The following is a 21344-nucleotide window of genomic DNA, read 5'->3' as shown; positions in this document are numbered from 1 at the left end:
TATCAGTAAATTAAGCGGGATGAAACAATGTAAAACCAGCGTGTAATTGCATCCTCCAAACCGTTAGATGTCGCTGTTTAACCAAAGTAAGATCTGGTCTCTCTTTTCAAATTTAATTTGATTGATATTTTTTAGTAAAAACAGTAGTAAGTGAAGTAATATAGTGAGCGAATCATACAGTACATTTAACAAATTTGTCCCCGTCTGGTTTATTTGTCCGAAAAGTTGCCACCGGAAGCCGCTCCTCGTACGTGTCCAACTTGACGCTCGTCCTCGCTCGCTTTTGGAGGAGGGAGCCTCTCGGGGTGTTTTGGTCCGGTCCAGTCCAGCCCAGCCGACCTCAGTCACGGAAAATGACAGCGAGGAAGTCTGGATCGCGACTGGAGACCGAGATCGAGCGGTGCCGCTCAGAGAGCCAGTGGGACAAGATACCGGAGCTGGTTCGGCAGCTGTCGGCGAAGCTAATATCCAACGGTAGGAAGCTGCTCGTGTATCCGATCCGGGAGGCCTTTACCCCGGCCTGGGTCTTCCGGACTTCCTGACAACTGCATCCGATGATGGGAGATCTTAGCACTGTGTTCTGCTTTATAGTCAGTTAATTAGAAAAAAAGAAATATATTGTTTCACTAATAACTGTCGTACCTTTGTGGGAGTAGGCGCTGTCATTTCATGGATATGTGACCCGGTTTGGCTCACCTTTTTACTAATGTGTGACAAGAAAGCTAATAATATTTGTTATTGTGTGTTATTCAGATGAGATATAAACCAGCAAATGAAGCTACAGTGAAATAAAACAATTTATTAGCTACGCATTAATGTTTTTTTATCATTCAGTCTCTAAACTGATTGATTTTAATGTTACAAGATACCACACCACAGTCACGATTTTAATATAGTTAATCAACATTTATTGAATTTTAATGATAGCCTATTTTTTCAGAAAAATACGAGCTTTATGAATGTATCTTAATTTTCTTATTAGGAATCCAAATCGTTTGCCGAAACCAAAAATTTAGTTTTTTTGTACTGAGTGCTACATGCTAACTTTAAACTGGGTTAGTGAGCATCATATGGTCTTTAAGGACTGCTTGTTAATTTTGTTTACAAAAAGTATAAAATCTATGTAATTTTACTATCAGTTTAAATTAATAATGGCTGCAGAGACACATCTAAGCTGTGAATTTACTGTGTATTCACTAAAACAGCACAATTAAACATCAAATTGTGACTAATTTAACCTACTTTTTGTCTCTTATCAAGATAAATGTTTGTTATAATAATGTAATCAGCTTCACAAGCTGAACTGAAGCTGCTAAGATGTTATTTTACACAGTAAAAATCCATTTTTAAGAGCTGTGTCTGTGGAAGGGAGCAGTGAAGGAAAGTAAATTTACAGAAAAATATTCGTATCAAACTTTAAACTTTAATTAGAGCAAAATAAAACATTGCTTTCTATTGAAGTGTTAAATATTTGCAGCTTCAACAAGAACGAACTGTCAGTAAGGATTAAAGAGAGCATCATTTACAGAGAAGTATAAAGTGTTTAAGTTCTGCACAAAATATTAAAATGTATTTTTTATTCAATTTCCATTCCTTTCATGTAAATTGAATTTTGAACACCTAAACCTCTGCTGTTACGGTTTATATATAATATAATATATATTATAAACTAATAACATTAATCTGTAAGAAAGTATTTAGCATTTTTTACATTTTAACGCCAGTTTATGGTTTCTGTCATGATAAAAATGTTTTCAAATATTGCAGTTTGCTTCTAAACTGCATGAATAAAGCTTCTATTATTGATCCGTGGGAGCTGGATTAGGGGTCACTTCAGCTACTTTTTTTACGTGCACAGTTGTGTAATTTGTACCTAATTCTTGCTGGTATGTTTGCAGGAAAAGTGGTGTTTCTTTCCTGCTTATAGACTTGTTAAAATTCAGATAAATTTCATTATTTCTGGTGGGAAATTACTAAAACCTCAGCAGGGTGACTTTTGAAGAGACACACTTTCATTTAAAATGTCATATTTATAGATAGTGGTTAATTTCAGCTGGCTGTTCTTTTGTTAAATTGACCTCAGACTGACCCTAGAACCTTATTTACCATAAACTATTTGTTTTATTTGACACTTGCATGTAGATTCAAGTCTAATGATTGAGGTAAAATAGACCCTACTGATGAATACTCTCCAAATATTCTTTATCTGTGTGCGTATAGATGATTTAGGCGAGCTACTGTTGGGGGAATGCAAGCTCCAGACGTACCTGAAGGAGAACCCCATCAAGCCGGGTTCGAGTCCCAGAGGTCCCCGCCCCAAACTGGTGGAGGTCAGGAAACATCTCATCGCCGCTCTGGACAGAGGGAACCTCAAGGTAACCCTGAAACCCGAGAAACTTGATGACTTTGCAGCCGTCGTTCACATCTAAAGCTTCGAATCTAACTTTTCCTGCAGCCCGATTACCTCCAGGAGGCCAGTCTGTTGATGGCCAAACTCTGTTATGTGGAAGGAGAATACAAAGACGCTTTAGGTAATCTTCAACTTTTATGTCTTCACTTTCTGATTCAAGCCCCAAAACGCAAATGAATAAATTACTTTACTATTAGTTTGAAAGGTCGGAGAACTGTTGACCTTAAAAATACTGATATTTGATCATAAATAAAGCATGTCTCTACTCCAGAGCACAGCTAAAACTGAAAGGATGACCCATATTTTTCCAGGTCACTACAACAAGGTGAATCTGGAGGACTTGCAGTTGGTTGGAGCTCCTGTGTACAGGTTGTCCATGATAGCAGAGGCATATTCAACCAAAGGTGTGTAAGAACTTTGTCTCTTATGTCTTATAGCACTTTAAAATCAGACTGATGTCTTCAATCCAGTCTTCTCAGATCTCTGTAGTACCTGTGTTTTCCTCTTGGTGGCAGAAGAGTGTCACTGCTGACCGACAGCTGTGGTTTAACTGGAAACATTTATTTGTTTTCTTGAGCTGCACTAACTTTAATCTTTAACATATATTATTTATTATATTGTGAGGCATGAATTAGTTTGATCTGGGGAACATTAAGTGAGGATGATAACCCGAGTGTCCAAATGTGTTAGATGAATACCAGCTGACTCATGGCTTCTGTCATAATTAATTCATTTCCTCATCCCCGTCTCCAAGGCTTGTGTCTAGAGAAGGTCCCGGCCGCCTCTCCGGCTCTGTCCAATAAGAACACGGGGTCTCCGGCATCCAATCGGAACGCGACGGAGCGGGATCAGGAAATCATCACCTGCTACGAAAAGTCTGGAGACATCGCTCTGCTCTACCTGCAGGAAGCTGAGAAGGTTCGTGCGTGAGGGTGTGAAACCGAGGGACTTGGCTCAGGAGCGCTCAGCAGATAACTCGTTGGTGCCTGGAAGCGTTGTGCCATCCTGGTGGGAGTGTGATAAATATTCTGTTAATGTGATTCTGGTCATCAGAGCCAACAAACACATTTCTTCTTCTGTACTCGAAGAGCGGCCACTGAGTGAGATACAGCAAAACACAGTTCACACTTTAAACTTTTATTGTTAGCATAGATTTTATTACCTAAAATCATCAAGAATGCAGTTATACAAAGAAATATTCTGAACTAGAGAACGAGTTCTTCCTGGAAACGTGCAGCGTGGAGCTAAAACAGAGCTGAAAGAAGCAAAATGCTAGCTAAATGCTAAATGTAGAAAACACCAATTCAAAGCTAAAAATATCAAAAATGCTAGTTAAAAGATATATTTAGCAAAAGCCTAGTTAAAAGCAGCAAAATGCGAGCTAAAACTAGCAAAAGATTAGCTAAATGTAGCAAAAGTCTAGCTGAAAGCCACAAAAAGGTAGCTAAAAGCTGTAATTAGAAAGAAGTTGGCTAGATACTAAAAGTGACAAAAGGTTTGCTAAAAGCCAAAAGTATTAAATGCTAGTTAAAAGTAGTAAACACTAGTTAAAAGATAAAAGTAGCAAAATGTTAGGTAAAATCTTAAAATAGCTAACTGTTAGCTAAACAACAGCCACAAAAGCGTAGCTAAAAGAAGCAGAAGAAGACAAAATTAGAGCCTGTGCACTGAAGCAAATCTCCTAAAGAACAATGAAAGTTACAGAAACCAAAAGTCAAAGCAGCCGTCTCCTGAATGAGCTGAACGTTTTGATTTATAAATGACTAAAATATCACAAAGTGTGTAGATGTAGTTAAATCACAAAATGTTAAAGCTGACTCAGCGTCACACAAATGTAAAAGCTGAAGAAAAAAGTCTGCATCATTTCAGGCTCAGTGATGCAACTTAAGATGTTAGGATATTGTAGAAATAGCTTTACTAGGAAGTGTTGTAGAGCTGTCACTGTGAGTTTTTTATAAGAAGTTGTTTCAGTTAATTCATTACTGCGCTCTCTGGTCGTCTCTCTCTGTAGGCGTTATCGGCGGGAATTCAGAACCGCAGCCCAAAGCCCGGACCGACAACACAGGACATGGAACTGGGCTACTTCCTGGAGACCGGCCTGCAGAGGGCCCACGTCATCCACTTCAAGAACGGGTAAATAACACGGAAAACACGCAGATGTGAGTTTACTTCAGGATAAAAACAGAACGCACAACTAAGGGAAGATGGGAACAATAATCGCTCTGTTCTGGATGTCATTTTCCCAGCAGGAATCACGAGTGGACCCTCTGTGGACACCTTCCACCCACTCTGCAGTTGTGGTGTTACAAAGCTGCTTACGGGTGGATGAAGTGTGAACACAGCTAATTAATATACACATTTCAGCTCAAAGCGCTTCCCTCAGTTGTGTGGTTTTAAGAGCAGCGGGATTAGCTTTCGTGTTGCAGCAGCTGTTAAAACCCGGAAGAAATGAGTGAAATACATTAAATCTGCCGTCGTGGCTTCGTCAGAAAGCAGCAAAAAATGAACGTTAAAAGACACCTGCAGTTTGATTTTACCCTCACAGAATCACCCGTTTATCCACGGTTTCAGATTAACACGGCACTCTGCACCGTTTGACGATTACTTACCTTTTTTTTCTTCTGTGTTTCTGTTCGGTCCTCGATCCCTCAGCAACCTGACACAAGGTGTGGGCAGGTTTCGAGAGATCCTTCGGGCCGTTGAGACCAGAACCACCCAGAACCTTCGCATGGTGAGGAAAAAGACGGGGAGGGCTGTTTGATACTTGTGGTATTTCTATCGTCTGTAAGACTGTGAAGTGAATCAGCTGGTTTATCGTATCATCAGCGGCTGGATGGGATTTTTAATTTTTAACAACTGGGCAAGTGAGGCTTTTTAAATTTCTCTTTGACTTTAATCACCTGTCGGGAACTAAAAGATGAGATGTACATCACCATCGCTGCTTTCATGTTGAAACTAAGATCATCTTGTGCCGAGAAATGATGATTTTTGTCGACTCGGTCAAACCTTAAAAATAAAATTTCAGTCTCATACGATACTGTGAGCGTAGTGAATGACTCTCAGCTACGACCATGTCGGATTTTAGCTCTGTACCTGTAAAACTGACTCAGTTAGCTGATGTCACTTTGTTGTGGTGGCCATCTTGAATATTTTAGTAATGGACACACGAGTAATAAAGAGGGAGGGCTCAAGACCTTAAAACAGTCCAGAACTGGCACGTTTAGTTTATATTTGATAGTAAAAACACCTAGATTCTGACATATATAAAGTAAAATAATTGTTGTTTCTGTGTTTGTAGACCATAGCGCGGCAGCTGGCAGAGATCCTGCTCAGAGGAATGTGCGAGCAGAGTTACTGGTCCCCTCTGGAGGATCCACCAACGGTGTCTCCTCTGGACAATCCCACACAACAAGGACACACTTACAGCAAGAACTACACGCTGAGCCGACGCCCGCGGGTGTACTCAGGAGAGAAGTAAGTGGCCGGCGAGACGAGCGTCGGTACTGAGCTGGAAATGAAACAAGGTTCCAGGGTCGTTTGTAAAACTAGGAGCTATCCTCTAACTTCCTGTCCAACTCTGCTGCGTTTCAGTCTGTTTTGCCCTCAGGAGAACACAGAGGAGGCGCTGCTGCTGCTGCTCATCAGCGAGTCCATGGTGAGAAACTGTCAGAAAATCGCAGACCGTGAAGCCCCCCCGTAGTGCAGCTCTTCTTTCTACGTCTGTGTTTGCGTGTCCGTCTTTCAGGCTAATCGCGATGCAGTCCTGAGCAGGATTCCTGAGCACAACAACGACCGGATCATCAGCCTGCAGTCTGCCTCTGTGGTGTACGACCTGCTGACAATAGCTCTGGGCAGGAGGGGGCAGTACGAGATGCTGTCTGAGGTGAACAGCCCTCTCCATCTTGGTGACTTTGAACAGATTAGTTTCCACGACCAAAACTGTAAAATGTCTCCTCATCCTCAGTGTCTGGAGAGAGCCATGAAGTTTGCCTTCGAGGAGTTTCACCTGTGGTACCAGCTCGCCTTGTCGCTGATGGCAGCTGGCAAATCAGCTCGTGCCGTCAAAGTCCTCAAGGAGTGCATCCGGCTGAAGCCCGAAGACCCAACCATCCCGCTGCTGGCTGTTAAACTGTGCATCGGACCTCTGCACTGGGTCAGAACCACATAGAACAGGCTGACCGAGTCTGCAGCTCTCTGTCAAATGAATAAACGGTTTGCCTTTAATCTGTTCTCAAATTTCAGCTGGACGAAGGAGAAAACTTTGCAAAGATGGTGATCGACATGGGAGAGAAAGCAGCTGAGTTCAGAGCCAAAGGCTACCTGGCCATCGGCTTGGTTTACAGCCTCAAAGCCACGGACGGTAAGCCTGTTTGTTCACGATGATGCTGAGAGAATCTACAGAAAAACAAAACTGACGTAATCCGTAACTTACAGAAGATTTACTCAAGTACTCTTTTGTGAGCTTTACTCTTACCGTCGTTACCATCACATTTATTTGAAAGCGTCACTTTTAATTTACTTCTAATGTTGTTATTTTACACATTAGATGATATGGTAAGCCTTTAAAATGCATTTCTTTTAAAGCTTAAAGTTGGTTTGCTTCATTTTTGGCGTTTTTAAGTCTTACAGGAAGTGTTATGAATTTAGCTCCATTATATAAATTTCTTGTTTTCTTGAGGCATCTCCTTAAACACTCATTCCAGAAGTGTTTAAATATTATTTTATTATAAATTAAACATTTTAGAAGAGGCTAGAGCTCATTAGTCATGTCAGAAGAGTTGATCTGTGTCCACACTGTGTGTTAGAACATTTAGTTGTGTTTTCTTGTATCTGAAGGTTTATTTCTTTCTGTTTGTTCCTTTTTTTAGCATCATTGCGGAGCATGCAGGAGGAGTACCAGAGGAAAGCTTTGGGGGCCTTCCAGAGGTCCGAACCGAGTGTTTCTTGTGTTTATTCATTAAAATTTAGCTTAATAAATGACCTGAGATCTTCAGTTCTGTCTCATGTTGGTGAAACTTGTCTTTCTCGTCCGCAGAGCTCAGAGTCTGACTCCCACTGACCATCTCGCTGCTTTCTATTTGGCTCTGCAGCTGGCCGTTTCCAGACAGGTAACGCTACAAACCAAAAGAAATCAAGCTCAGAACATCCAGGAGTTGCTTCTCTCTGATGTGTGTGTGTGTTTGTGTGTAGATCCCCGAGGCGTTGGGTTACGTTCGCCAGGCGCTGCAGCTCCAAGGAGACGACGTCCACTCCCTCCACCTGCTGGCACTACTTCTCTCCGCTCAGAAACACTACCACGATGCCCTGAACATCATCGAGATGGCTCTGTCCGAGTATCCAGAGAACTTCAAGTGAGGCGCACCCGCGTGCACAGGGTTTTACGTCTTTGTTTATGTGAGCCGAGTGGCAGACGACCATCTCGCTGTGTGTGTGTGTGTGTGTGCGCGCAGCCTGCTGTACACCAAGGTGAAGTTGGAGGCGATGTGTAGAGGACCAGAAGAAGCTCTGCTCACCTGTAAACACATGCTGCAGATCTGGAAGAGCTTTTACAACCTGACAAACCCCAGGTACGCTCAGACACACACACACACACACACACACACACACACCTTCAACACAAACTCAGGTTTCAGTGTAAACAGCAGCAGCTGTAAAAACCTCTCAATGCACAGATTGTGTGTGAACACACAGATTAACGTGTTGCACATCTTCCCTGAATTCGTTATTTATACGCTAAATACGCAGACTGATTAAATAAACTGTACAAGGCTCAGTTTCACCGTGAATAACTTTGCCTCGTTAACAAAAGGTGTCCTTGCTGTTCCGTCGCTGTACGTTTTGGTTCGACCTGTTTAGCGAGTCGCACAGAAGCGGTTTTTGTTCCTCGTGTGTCACGTTTGGTTTTGTGTTCCCGGCAGTGATTCGGGGCGCGGCAGCAGCCTGTTGGACCGAGCCATCGCAGACAGGCGGCAGCTTAACGCCATGACTCTGCCTGACTTCAGCGACCCTGAGACCGGTAGGAAACCAAAGACCCGGTCACAGAAACACGCAGACGGCCCCCGTGTCCTTCTGTTCTGTTCTCTTCCTCCTTCCTTTATTTCTGGATTAATTTGACTCTTTTCTGTTTTTATTTCCTGTTTTTTTTAGTCTCAGGCTCCTCCTCCTCCCTCTCTGGTTTCGAACCAGTCTCCCCCACCTCCCCGTCCACCATGTCCTCCCTCTCCTCCCCGCTGTCCTCCCCTTCATCCCCTGCCGTTACTTTCCAGCCTCCTCCCGTTTCCCCTCCAGCCAGGAACCTCTCCTCCTACCCTTCCCTCCCTTGTCCTCCTCCTCTTCCTCCTCCGCCCATCAAGACCAGGAGTCAGTCGTTTTGCAACCACGTGGCTCGGCGTCCGCCCCCCAACTGTAATCTGCCGTCCCGCTCACTCTGCCTGCAGCACGGTGTGGAGAGTGACCTGAAACAAACCACTTCGGGTGGATTTGCATGTTTAGTGTTGCAGCTCGTTCTAATCACAGTAAAATCAGACGTAAAGGTGCTGAACTCGCTGTTAAAGTAAGTTTTGACAGTCGGCTCTCTGTGCCTGATTTACGGCGTTCAGGCACCAAATCTCCAAGCAGAATTTATCTCTTTATCATCAAGTTACTCTCCACCTTATTAGTGGGGCTCGGTTGTGGAGCAGCATGTTTGACTCTTTATTAAGTCAAAACTAAAAAGTTTTATGTTTTATTTTTCGTCAGGACTGAAGAGAAAAACTCAGGACGTCATTCCTGTTCTGTGTTTTTGAGCTTCAGGTCACCTCGGGTCATTTTCTGCAGGGTTTTGTGAAGACGTGCAGCTAAATTTTTAAGCAACCCTTTTATATCGTGTTTTTGAAGCAAGTTAGATTCGTTTGAGCCGATCTGGAGTTTATTTATTTACAGAACCGGTCAGTTCGAGAAATCCCATCCTCTGGCAGCTATCAGCCTCACAGTTTACGATATCTTAGCTAACAGTGACATGAAAATGTGTTTTTCCACATTATGTTTTACAGTTAGCTGTAAATCAAATTCCCATCTGGCGGTAATAACGACTCCTTGAACTTTGAACCTTTAAAAATGAAACTTTTGGACAGCAGGAGCGTCCTCTCCTGGCTCCTGATTTGTCTCATTCGTCGGCCACTAAGTGCAATCAAATTTATATAATTTAACTCTGAAGCCTCTGCTGCTAAGTGATATGATTGGAGTTTAGCCACCTAATCAAACTGTTTACAGCCTTTTAACAAAAAGGGTTTTTATTTCTCACAGATTACTCACCACCGCTGCAACAATCTGCAGCCGCTCAGGAACCTCGTGCGTTTTGGGAAGTCGCTCGTGGCGTGTTGTCGGAGAGCGAAGCTGGAGAATCGGCTCATTTTTGAGTCAATCTGAGTCAACAGATGCTCTTCTAACAAGAGAGCTGCTCTGTTGAGCTTCTCTGAAATTTGTCATCTAGATGTGATGTTAACCAGAAAAACATGAATCTCATCAGCAGCTTTTCATATTTGACATTTTTGCTCGGTTCTCGGTGTCAGAAATCATTCAACGTGTTTTTTAAAAAAAAAAACGGTCCTGAAAGATCCACGCTCATGATGGGAATTCAGAATATCCAAATGTGCTGATGGAGGAGGCCGCTGAGCTCCCGACGTGATGTAAGAAATGTTACAAACCACGCTCGTGTTTAAAAGGCAGCTTCAGGCTTCGTTTTTTCTTCAAATATGAAGTTCTGACGCTTCCTTAAAGGCCGGATGATGACATCAAATCAGAAGTTATGCTCAAATCTCTTGATGAGTTTCCAATTTTTACTTTACGGCCAAACTTTTAACCTTCCGTCAGTAAATCCAGTTTAACAAAAGCAGCGATTCTCAAACCTTTTAGCCTCTGACCCGTAAAGTAAAGGCGACAAAGGAGTCACCAAACTATTAAAATAAATGTACGACTCTTCCCATAAACTCTCATTCTTTTTAAATATATGTCGATATTTTGGGATTATCCAGGGACTGTTGGGTGACCCACACCGTTGGTCTAAACTCACTAAAATAATTGGAATATCACAAAGAAGAACTTGTTAGGAGTTAAAAAATGAGGCTTTAATATTAAACATGTCATCAAACGTTAAGTTTAGGTTTGGGTTTGAATGTAGTTCAGGTTTATTGAACCTGCCGCTCATCTAACATCTAAGACTCAGACTTGGAGCCTTTTTTTAGTCATCTTTCCTGCTTTACCTTCACGTGTTTTCGGTTTGTCTAACTTCCTCGAACCTCTGGTTTTCTGTCATTTCAGACATTAATCCTGTTCCACCCTCGTGTCTTCTCTCCCTGTTTTCACCTCTTCCATAAAAATGTGAACATAATAAGATGATTAAAGCCGTCTGAGTCGATCTCCAGAGTAAACCGTGTCGTATTTGGCAGCTGTGTTTATGTTTCTTTGAAAAAGTAGAAATCTGAAATGGAAGCTCCTGAGGTATGAAGCAGAAACATGTCAGTTTATGTGTAATTTAACCACTAAAATGCTATTTATGTTGAACAAATAGTCTGTTATTAAGGCTGTGTGTATGTTAAGATGTGGGTTTAAAGGTTTCTGGGAAGAATTTTGTTTTTTTTATTTATAAAAGTGGGTTTCTTCTGTTTTTTTTTCTCTTTCAGTTGTTAACAATCATCTCTTTTTTTTCCCATCCTTCCGTCTTTTTTTGTTTTCCTTTCAAGGCGGCCTTCAGGACGCTAACACTCTTGGTTTTTCCTCCATATTTTCTGTTTGTAAGTAGCCATCTAACCTCCATCGTACCTTCCACCTTCCATCCATCCATCGCTTCCCTCCCATTTCCCCGGTGCGCCTCATGGATAATAAGCACTCGTGTTTTTCTGCTTGATCACGACGTCTGCAGACAGTTTCAGGAGGAAAACGGTGACATAAACTAGAACTTCAGTCAAGTTTTGTCACTTTGAAGCTGCACAAAATGCACCAGATCGAGTACAGATTGGAAGAGGAAGAGGTTGTTTGAGTTCAGCACGTCGTGGAGAAAAAACAAATAATTTCCAGCAGGTTTTCCTTTAAAAGCAGACAAACAATCAAGTGACGCCAGGAAGCAGCTTTAATTCTCACAAATATTAACTGTAAACACAACGCTGGTCACTCACGGTCGTCAGGAGGAATTGCGACAAAGTGTCACGGCTGATTTGCGACAATCGGCTGATGACGAACCCCAGAGGAGTCTGGGAGGGCAAAGAAGCATAAATCAAAGCGCAAATTTATCGCTTCAGGTCACTTCATTCGATCATAATATTACCAGCCCTGTAAATATGTTGCCTTCACTTTTTATTGACACCTAATAAGTAAACATCTGCAAATATAAAATGACTTTCAGAGCTGAGGGGGGAAACGTTGCGGTTATTAGTCGCCTTTTTCTACAAATTTCTAAGTGAAAGCAGCTTTAAAAAGGTGCAAATTTTAGTAAGTAAAACATTTTTCTTGCATATAAAGCAAACATCTTCCACTTTGGGTGTCTCGTTTTAAAATTAAGCTAATAAAGTTCTGAAATGTGCATTTTTTTAGACCTAAAAGTTGACATAAAGTTAGTTTCCCCTCCTGCTGTCCTTCATGCCTCAGACCCATAGATCCGCTCATCATCAGAACACAAACATCCATATTAATAATAATGTCTTTAAATAAAAAAAATAACGTGTTCCACATATCCATCCGCCCTCACATTACCATCAGTGCTCCTATAGTCAGTATCAGGTTGTTTCTGACTAAACTATGAAAACAGGAACAACTAAAGAACGTTTATAAACAACCTTTCGGTTCTTGTTTGGGGAAAAAATCAAAGATTCAGAAGATTTGATAAAATTAAAAGTTTAAAGTTTGATTCAGACTTTATTGAGCTGAATGTTAAAGAGTCAGGATGGTTTAAATGTTATTTTTTTTACCCAGTGGTTTTATAAAACATGAGTTATTTGTGTCGTATCCACAGTTAAACAGCGTCTTTGCTTCTAATAAATCTGTTTTTATCTACATATTTTCTGTTCATCAGACATCAGAATGAGTCAAAAACAACTAAAATAATCTCTCAGATTACACTTTATTTGGACCACGATTCAACTGCGATTTCAAACTCTTACATTTTAAGATTTATACAGTTTTATCTTTAAAATGATCCATTTAGTGAAGTGTTGTTTTAGGCTTCTGAATTAAATTGGCTGTTTTCAAAGTTATGATTTATTTCATAGCAGCAAGAAGTTGAGCAGAAATAAAAGCCAGTCGTCGTTCCTGAAGGGAAAAGGAGCTAAATGTGAGTTTAATATCTGCAGAAACCTGAACTCGAGACTTGCTTTTATTGTCCGAAAGCTTCAGTGACAAAAACAAAATTTTTTTCTTGTTTTTTTTGCTGTTTGGTCTCAGAGGACAGAAAGGTTTTAATGTGGGGGAAACTCAGCCTTGAAGAAAGAAAATAGAGTTTGGAAAATTAATATTCTTCAGCTAAAAAAGCTCAAACAGACAAGCGATTATAAACGCAGAGTGGTGCAAGTAAAATAAAATAAACCGAGGAGGGACGAGGGTTAGTTTTTGTTTACTTTGGAGGATACCTTGTGGACCTTATAAAGCCGAAATATTAGTTATATAAATGTCAGCTGTTTATTTTGTGCAACTGCTGCGCTTTTTTATTTGACCCTTGAGTTGAAGAACACCTAAAACTTTGTGATCGAATGATCTCTTCCTGTTTAAACGTTACAACTGCAGAGAAACGTTCGTGCTTCAGCTCGAAGAGAAACCTGGAGTTTGAAAATGGAGGCGATGTAGTTTCTCAGTCACGTCACTAATCAGAAACACTCTTCCTTTTTTTGTTTTGTTTTGTTGTGTTTTTGCTTCCATACACCCTTTAACGTCTCGTCTTCTTCTTCTTCTGACTAAATCCAAACTCAAACAGGGAGAGGAGCCTAGAAAAAGTAACGACAAGAGGAAATAATGTATTTTTACTCACATTAAAGCTAAATCCTTAAGTAGAACGATTAAAGAAATAATCAATATTTATAGGCTGAACTCTCGTGTAATTTGAAACAGGATGTCTGACAGATTATTATGGGTTTAAACTAACAGCTTTGCTCTAACCTCCCATAATAATCTGATTTAGTTTCACCTATCAGAGGCAGTTTATGCATGGTTGTGTATCAGCAGTGGTTGATCCAACACATTAACAGTGTTCAGTGCTGTGAAACGCTCAGCCAATCACCGCACACTTTGACTTCAACGCTCATAAAACACGCCTGTTTGACACCGCTGCAGCACGCCGGCAGGTTCAGGTGTAACGGCGTGCCTCTTGCGTCCCGCAGGTTCCGTCCACGCCACGTCCATCGCGGCCAGTCGGGTGGAGCAGGCTCTGTCGGAGGTGGCGTCCTCCCTGCAGAGCAGCGCCCCCAAACACGGACCCCTGCACCCCTGGATGACCCTGGCTCAGATCTGGCTTCACGCAGGTGTGTGCGAGCGCCCATTTCTTTCGTTTTCTGCACTTTTACAGGCCGCCGCTTTAATCTCAGGCTTTATGGTGCCGCTGGGTCTCGATAATTAGCGGTGTGTTGTTTCCCCGTCCCCGCCTTGGGTCCTGCAGCAGCCGGCTTCTTAATAAATGTCACCGTGTTCTGCGGCTCGTCTGTGGCTTCACCAAACCTGAAGGTCAAAACTCTTCCAGGGAAACAGTTGTCATCGACTCCCTCTGCTTATATTTAAAATTAGAAAAAGGGGCAAAAATAGAGTATTTTTAGTATTTAGATGCTTCATTTTAGGTGTGTGGATGTCTCTGTGTTACCTGATAATACCAAACATTCAGGTAAAAGTGCTTTTACACCTCAAACTAACAAGTCAGGTGAGGAAAACTCAACTTTTACTAAATCCTGTGAAGGTGAATTATTTTCCTGATAAGATTTATGGATGTTTAAACAAATATTAAGTCTTTATTTTTTGTAAATTTGTTAATTATTTGGATTTCTGTCGAGTTTAACATAGATTTCAACACTTAAAGTCAGAATAAAAGGTGAAATATTTCATTTTTCTTGCCGTGTCATATCGCCCGCCGCCAAACTGCTTGCGTTCGTGTGCCTGTTAGCAAAATATCTCATGAACCAACTGGATGGATTTTAATGAAACGCTCAGAGAGTGATCACTGGATGTGCAGCTACGACTCCAATTCAAGATGGCTGCCACAGCAAACACAAAAACAGCTACAAGTCAGCCGGTTTTTGCAGATATTGAGCTAAAATTCGGCGTGGTAGTAGCTGAGAGTCATCCTCAACTCGTACTTTAGGCGCTAACAGATAAGACGCTCCGAATGTCATTTACAGGATTTGACCTACTTTGTCGTTTTGAGCTTAGTTTAAACTCTGGGAAGGAAGTAATTTTAGTCCTTTAATTGATTCTGAAGTTTTATTAACAGTATTTTGGTTCCCCTCGTGGAGCTGACTGCGGCTTCCTAAGAGCACTTTGATTAGATGGACGTGTCAGATATTAGATTTCCCTCTCGGCGCTGTGGAGCCCTGATTCTTCTTTTCTGCATCAGCAGCAGACAAACGTAAACAGAGCGGGGAGCAGGCATAAACAGACGCAGGCGGTGCACACACACACACACGGGCAGTTTATCTCCGCAGCTGCTTCCTCTCGTCGGGCGGTCATTTCCAGCTTGGCGACACAGCTAATGTAATCAGCGAATTAGGAGGACAAATGGAGGGAGCGTTCATTTCCTCTGCCTCCCTCCCTCCGTCATGGTCCGCCTTCATCTCAGAAACGGACGGGGGGAGCTTCAGATGGGTGAGCCTCTTCTTTCTGTCTCCGTGGCAGAAAATGCTCAGATTACGGCGGATTATCTGTAGTCTGACTTCATGATGGAGTTTTAAACTCAGATCACCTGATGTGGAGTTAAAGTCGTTCTGCTCGACCCTCAGAGTATGTGTTCAGGATGACTCTCAGCTACTAAAGCACCTAAATTAGCTCCATCCAGAGGTTCTTGAGATATTTTGCTAACACGACAGAGAAAGGAACACGCTTTGCCTTCAGGAGTTGATTTAATAAAAAGGTCGCTGCATGTTTTACTTAAATGTAAGCATCTTTTTCATCAGTTCTCTGTAAATGTTTGTTGTCTGCCCGGCAGCTGAGGTGTACATCGGCATGTCGAAACCCGCCGAGGCCACGGCGTGCACACAGGAGGCCGCCAACCTCTTCCCCACGTCCCACAACGTCCTGTACATGAGGGGCCAGATCGCCGAGCTGAAGGGCAACATGGACGAAGCCAAACGCTGGTACGAGGAGGCCCTGTCCATCAACCCGACCCACGTCAAGACCATGCAGAGGCTGGTGAGACTGATTACCCAGAATCCTCAGGGGCGGGGCACGAACAGCCTATAACTCACCTCTCTGCTTCAGCGCAGAAATAAAGCGATCCTCTGTCTCTAATTCGATCCTCGCAGCTTCTGATTACGTTGTCACGCCTGAAATGTTGCTAACAAAGAGGCTGCAAACAAATCCAGCCTCAGAAAACATTCCTGGAGGAATTCCAGTGGGAATTCCGAAGCCATTCCCTTTTTCCCAACATTAGCGCTAAAGCTGAAAGAACTCACCGTATTCAGGACCAAATGTCCATTAGCTGTGAGTTCAAAGCAGCGGGATTAACACTTCAAACTCCTGCTTGTGGAGAAGAAACCGGAACTTTAATTTGTTTGGTTTTTGAACTGGGAGCCTCCGGACGTCGAACATATCCATGTCTCCGGTTTACAAACACAGACGGGTCGGGTTTAGTTTCTATAAAGAGGGAAAACTGAAGGAGAGGACTGAGGTTTCTACTTTTTGGTGGAGAAATGAGAATAAAACTTTTGTTTGTACAGTTATCTTCTGCTGCTCTTACACTGATTTAATTATTTCAGTGAAAAACGTTTATTTTGGAAACTACAACAAGTATTTAAGTCAAAATAGTCAAATGGAAATGAGATGTTTCAGCATTTGAACAGAGTTACGATAACTTTTAGTAGAACTGTTCTTTTCCAGTAGTCTTTTAGAGGAAAAACAAACAATTTTCACTTTTTTTAAGACCTATTTGGGAAGAAACCTGATTGATCCTGAGCCTAAAGAAACAGCCGGTGATGTTTCAGGATTGGAGTTGTGCAGGAGGTGAAAACATCCTCTGAACTTGTCTTTGAATCTGTCGCATGCTTTTATATTAAAACCTGCTGTCTGTGGCTCCGTTCAGGGTCTAATTCTGCACCAGCTGCAGCGCTACAGCCTGTCAGAGAAAGTCCTGAGGGACGCCGTGCAGGTCAACAGGTAGGCGTCTGGACCGCTTCTGTCTTCTGCCACCCATTCCTTTCATTCCCGCTTCTCTCCTTGTCGTCTTTCTTTCACATCCTCGCTCTCGCAGGAGTTTTCATATTTACACTGATTTTGTTTTTAACTTCACGCAGCACATCCTACATTCTCAGCTAACAGCTCTTTATAAACGTCTTAGCAATGATTTGATGGCGACAAGGAGGCTAAAAAAAAGTTCAAAATGATTCTTTAAGTTGTCTGTTTGTTATGTGTCGACACATCTCTTAAAGTGTTAACATTCCTCCTGAAAACGATCAGATACGAGGACTAAAACTGACCGAAAAAGAAGCTAAGATCCTTAAAAAATAACGCTAAAATAAATCCAGAAAGCCTGATGGTGTCAGTTTAAATGTTTGGTTCCTTTAAAGCAAAATGGAAGTAAATGAGGTATTTCATGAGGTTGTATTTTCTGGTCGTAAACGTTTCCTGTCCTCCCGTCAGCACGGCGCACGACGTGTGGAACAGCCTGGGCGAAGTGCTGCAGGCTCAGGGAAACGCCGCCGCCGCCACCGAGTGTTTCCTCACCGCCCTGGAGCTGGAGGCCAGCAGCCCCATCCTGCCTTTCACCATCATCCCCAGAGCGCTCTGAGACGCCCTCCCACCCACACACACACACACACCTGCATGCACACAGGTGTATCCTCCTGTACATACTGCAGACACCTCCCTCCCCTGACCGTGTGTGTTCGTGCTGGGACCTCTCGCTCCGTGCATGCACCTCCGTGTTCGTGTGCCAACGTGTTTCCTGTGTGCGTTCGTTTGTGTAAATACGTTCAGAAGTTTCCGTTTACATCTTTAGTCCAAAGACGCGCGCAAAGATTTGATAAAAGCAGATTACCGGCGGGAAGACATGTTCCTCGTTTCCTTTTAATGAGCCAAATATCTCAGTTACTGAAACACGTTTATTTGTTGCTGTTGATCTGTTACTGTACGGCTGACTGGGAATCCAAGGATCGCTCAGTCAGGAAATGCCAAAAATCTGGGTGCGTTCACACAGATAATCAGATTTATTCAGACAGCTTTTTGTTTAAAATTCATTTTAAAGGTGCTCATTGCAAACTAGGAGGCCAAACTTAAAAAATATTAACCCTAAACTTCATCTATATGGTGCCGTTTAAAAGGAGTTTACTCCGTTAGTTTTCCAGACATGTAGTTCTGAAATGCGGGTACGCAGTCAATGTAAACAAATCACTTTAATCAACAGATTTGAGCGTAAATACGTACCAATACAGCAAAGTTGTCGGACCAAACAGCTCTTCCACTGACCCATTTTCAGTCACTTTGGCTGTTTTCTGTCATTAAACAAACTCACGTGGTGGTTTGTTGTAATTCTTTAATCTAAGGACACTTCAACCATCAATATGTTTGTTTTTATCCGGCCTTCATGGCTTTGCAATGAGCGCCTTTAACCTTATTGGTGTGCAGCTTTTTCGTTTTGTTTCATTGAGCAACTTTCTGAGAGTTACCACTTAAAACTGTAAAGTTACAGATTAACAATAAAGTTTAGTAAAAGTGGAGATCTTTTTATCACGAATGAGAGAATTTTTTTTTTTTTTTTAAATCAAATTTTCTGTGTAAACACATCCAGCGTTAGTGTCTTTGCATCCTGTCTATTTTTTTAAAATTTGATTATAAAAGAGTCGTCGTCGTACATTCAATTGTTCCTCGTGTGTTTTATTGTTTTTAGAGAGTAAATTATGAATCTATTTTTCGGAGGAGTGACGCTGTGGGAGGAATGAGAGGAGGAACGGGTTCAGGTTGATCCATCAGTGAGTCCTTGTTGCTGTAAATCAATGACTGAAACTACAATAATAAAAAAAAATGACGTAAAACGACTCGTGTGATATGGAGCCGTGCTGTGGTGAACCCGTGTGGGGGTATTTCCTGTGGCTGTGACCTTCAGGGGGGCGGCGGTGTGCGTTACGCTCTCAGGTGTGTGTCTGTCAGCGGTCAGGCGTGTCCGCCTTTGTCTCGGAGGCTCGCAGTCCCCCACCACACCTGTACGGAGGTCTCTGCTGGCTTCTCAGGTGTCACTGACAGGTAATCTCTCAGAGAGGTCAGCACCGGGACTCGCAGGTTAGAAGAGACGGGAATAAAACGCCTGTTTCACGCAAAACATGTCAGACGAGTGTTTTAATTTAGATTTGAATTGTCACTAAGGATTTCCCTTGAACCAGTAACAGAACATTGTCATTTTGTAGAAAAAATGTTTTAAGAGGAGAAAATTCACTTTTTGCTTATGAATCCTCTTAGAACCATGCTGCGTTTACTGTATGTTGAAAATAACACTTTTATGCTTTCCAATTGGCTCAAAAGTTGCATATTTCGCTCAACCAGTTCTCGGTGAGCCTCTGAAAGCTTTAATTGTTTATGGAGCCAATTTTTCAAAGATAAAATGACATAACTGGTGTGTTTTTCATCCAACCTGGACTGGCTGAACACAACAGATGAGATTTTAGGTAAAATTACCACCTGTCTGCAGCTGAACAGCAGCGGAGAAAAACGTAAACATTAGAGAATAAATCAAGTTTGCTTCTGTGAATACTGAAGACTTTCACCACCTTTAAATCAGCTCTAAAACAGGCTCCAGTGGTGTTTTATTCAACTAAAAACTTCAGAAAATCAAGGAACAGAACACAGAGGATCTCTGCTGTTTAATAGAAACTCCTGTGAAAATGTTGCTGCTTATTTTTTAAATATCTTACTTCACGTTGCTCAAAAGAGATTTTTATTTTAGTGTACGTCACAGGTGTCAAACTCTGTTCCTCTCCTGCATGTTTTAGACGGCTTCCTGCTTTAAATGGACAACTTGTGGACATTCTGCTGGAGAACCTGATGATTTGGTCAGGAGGTGATTAAACCATCTGAATCAGGAAAACCTAAACCTTCCAGGATGTTGGAGCCTGGAGGCCTGGAGTTTGACACTCCTGGTATACAGAAACTGTTTCATGACAGGAAAGACTCATTTCCTTTAAGCTAAAAGTTCACGTATTTAAATCTCCCTCCCTTGTTTCAAAGCGTAATGTTTTCAGATATTAGCAGCATCGTTTCCACCTGAAAACTCCAGTTTCTACATGACATCCCGGACGCCTGATCCTGTTTTCCAGCTGCAGTTTTAAGAAGAGCGTCAGCCGACAGGAAGCAGAAATCTGATCTATATGAATCTACTTCAGACTGTTACATAACTACAGAGTGTGAGATGCATGGAAACACCTCCCACTCGCCATCTTCGCCCTCGTCCCGATTCTCATCCTCGGATCTGTTCACGCGGAGTACAAACGCACTGAATCACGCATAACTCGTTTATTTCCGGCTTTTTTTTGGAGGTTAGAGCGCCGGATCTGCTGCACTTCTCCCTCTCGGATTGCTAAAACTGTCAAAAAAATAAAGACACCCACGGTTTTCTGCTGCCCGCTTCTCCAAACCATCCCAACCAGGCCTCCTGTTGCCTAGCAACAAGCCATCCGCAGACGTTCTTGGCGATCCGGAGGGTTCCTCACGAACGCCCCCGGAAAACCGGCGGCTCGACCGCACAATTACATCGGGAGTTTGTCCTCGAGTTTTTTTTTTTGGAAACATTAAGCAGGTTTGTGTTTTTAGAAAACGATCGCAGCTTCTCTCACACACACACTTCTGATGAGTCACCCCCCCCCTCCCCACAAACACACACACACCCATCAGCTTAGTTCATGACATTTTATTGGAAAAACAAAATGTAAAGACTAGCATGTACAACTTGGAATGCAGATCAACTGAACCGAACAAGAACAGCTGAACTGGACCGGGCCGTGCCTCGCTGCACCCACACACACACGCGCACACACACACACAGGCAAACTCACACACAAACACAAGGTTAGAAATGCTGCAAAGCTCCGACCCAGTCCTCCCTTAAACTGAGCCTCACACCCCCGGAGAGTCATACACGCACAGCCTTCGAGGCAATATAGCGGACGCCGTTTAGAGATTGTATCCTTCTTTTAAAATGTCTGTAAAAGTCCAAATTAATACTCATACTGGTAGATGTGTTGGTTTGCTGATACTGATATTGCCTCAGAAACTGTACTTGTATATAATCATCTTTAAAGCCCACCCAAACCGTCCAATTGTCTAAGACAACTGCTGCCAAAGGGGCTCTTCGCCCTCAAAAAAGGTAAACACACAAAAGGGTTAAAGTGATCAACCTGACATGCCAAAAACACAAAATCTAAAATCAGTTCTTTATTCCACGTTTTAAAATCGTTGCTCTTAAAAATACCCGTCGCCGCCGGCTTTGTTTTGGCGAGCGAACACCCCTCCCGTCCCCCTCCCCTCGGGAAAAACGGCCTTCTGTCTCTGGGATCTCAACAGAAACTCGTTAAAAACGCTGCATGCATGAAGAACAGGGAGAAAAGGAAGTAAAACCGAACGGAAACTCGCAGAAGGAAAAGGAGGCGGTTGACCGGCCCAAATGATCACCGTGACACCAGGCGGATGGAACCAGAAGCAGGAGGAGCGGCGGCCAAAACGGGCCGCCTGCTCCGAGGCTGCTCGTCTAACAGGCTGACATCTGATTGGGCAGCTCGGCGCTCGGGGT

The 21344-nt window shown here is 42.6% G+C and overlaps 1 protein-coding gene across 4 annotated transcripts; it reads left to right on the top strand.

Moving 5' to 3' along the window:
* The first annotated feature begins 236 nt into the window (after window positions 1–236).
* Window positions 237–18600, top strand: ttc7b (tetratricopeptide repeat domain 7B). 4 transcript variants are annotated; one of them, XM_017426171.3, is made up of 23 exons: window positions 237–474; window positions 2221–2375; window positions 2456–2531; window positions 2722–2814; window positions 3165–3328; window positions 4422–4543; window positions 5063–5141; window positions 5709–5884; window positions 6002–6065; window positions 6156–6293; window positions 6375–6563; window positions 6653–6770; window positions 7279–7336; window positions 7446–7518; window positions 7601–7761; window positions 7861–7977; window positions 8329–8426; window positions 8558–8815; window positions 11131–11181; window positions 13753–13893; window positions 15561–15763; window positions 16653–16726; window positions 17210–18600. In XM_017426171.3, exons 1-23 carry the CDS (start codon window positions 354–356, stop codon window positions 17355–17357), a joined length of 2877 nt encoding a protein of 958 aa, XP_017281660.1. In that variant the 5' UTR covers window positions 237–353; the 3' UTR covers window positions 17358–18600. The 4 variants fall into 4 exon arrangements, with proteins under 4 accessions (XP_017281660.1, XP_037833792.1, XP_017281663.1 ...); XM_017426174.3 differs by lacking the exon at window positions 11131–11181 and having other exon boundaries at window positions 238–474; XM_017426175.3 differs by lacking the exons at window positions 8558–8815; window positions 11131–11181 and having other exon boundaries at window positions 240–474.
* The last annotated feature ends 2744 nt before the right edge of the window (window positions 18601–21344 follow it).

The sequence above is a fragment of the Kryptolebias marmoratus genome, linkage group LG10 (genome assembly GCF_001649575.2).
Source record: "Kryptolebias marmoratus isolate JLee-2015 linkage group LG10, ASM164957v2, whole genome shotgun sequence".
In the NCBI taxonomy this organism is placed as follows: domain Eukaryota; kingdom Metazoa; phylum Chordata; class Actinopteri; order Cyprinodontiformes; family Rivulidae; genus Kryptolebias; species Kryptolebias marmoratus.
Note: the sequence above shows the minus strand (reverse complement) of the source record. Positions and strands in the feature narration are given on the sequence as shown.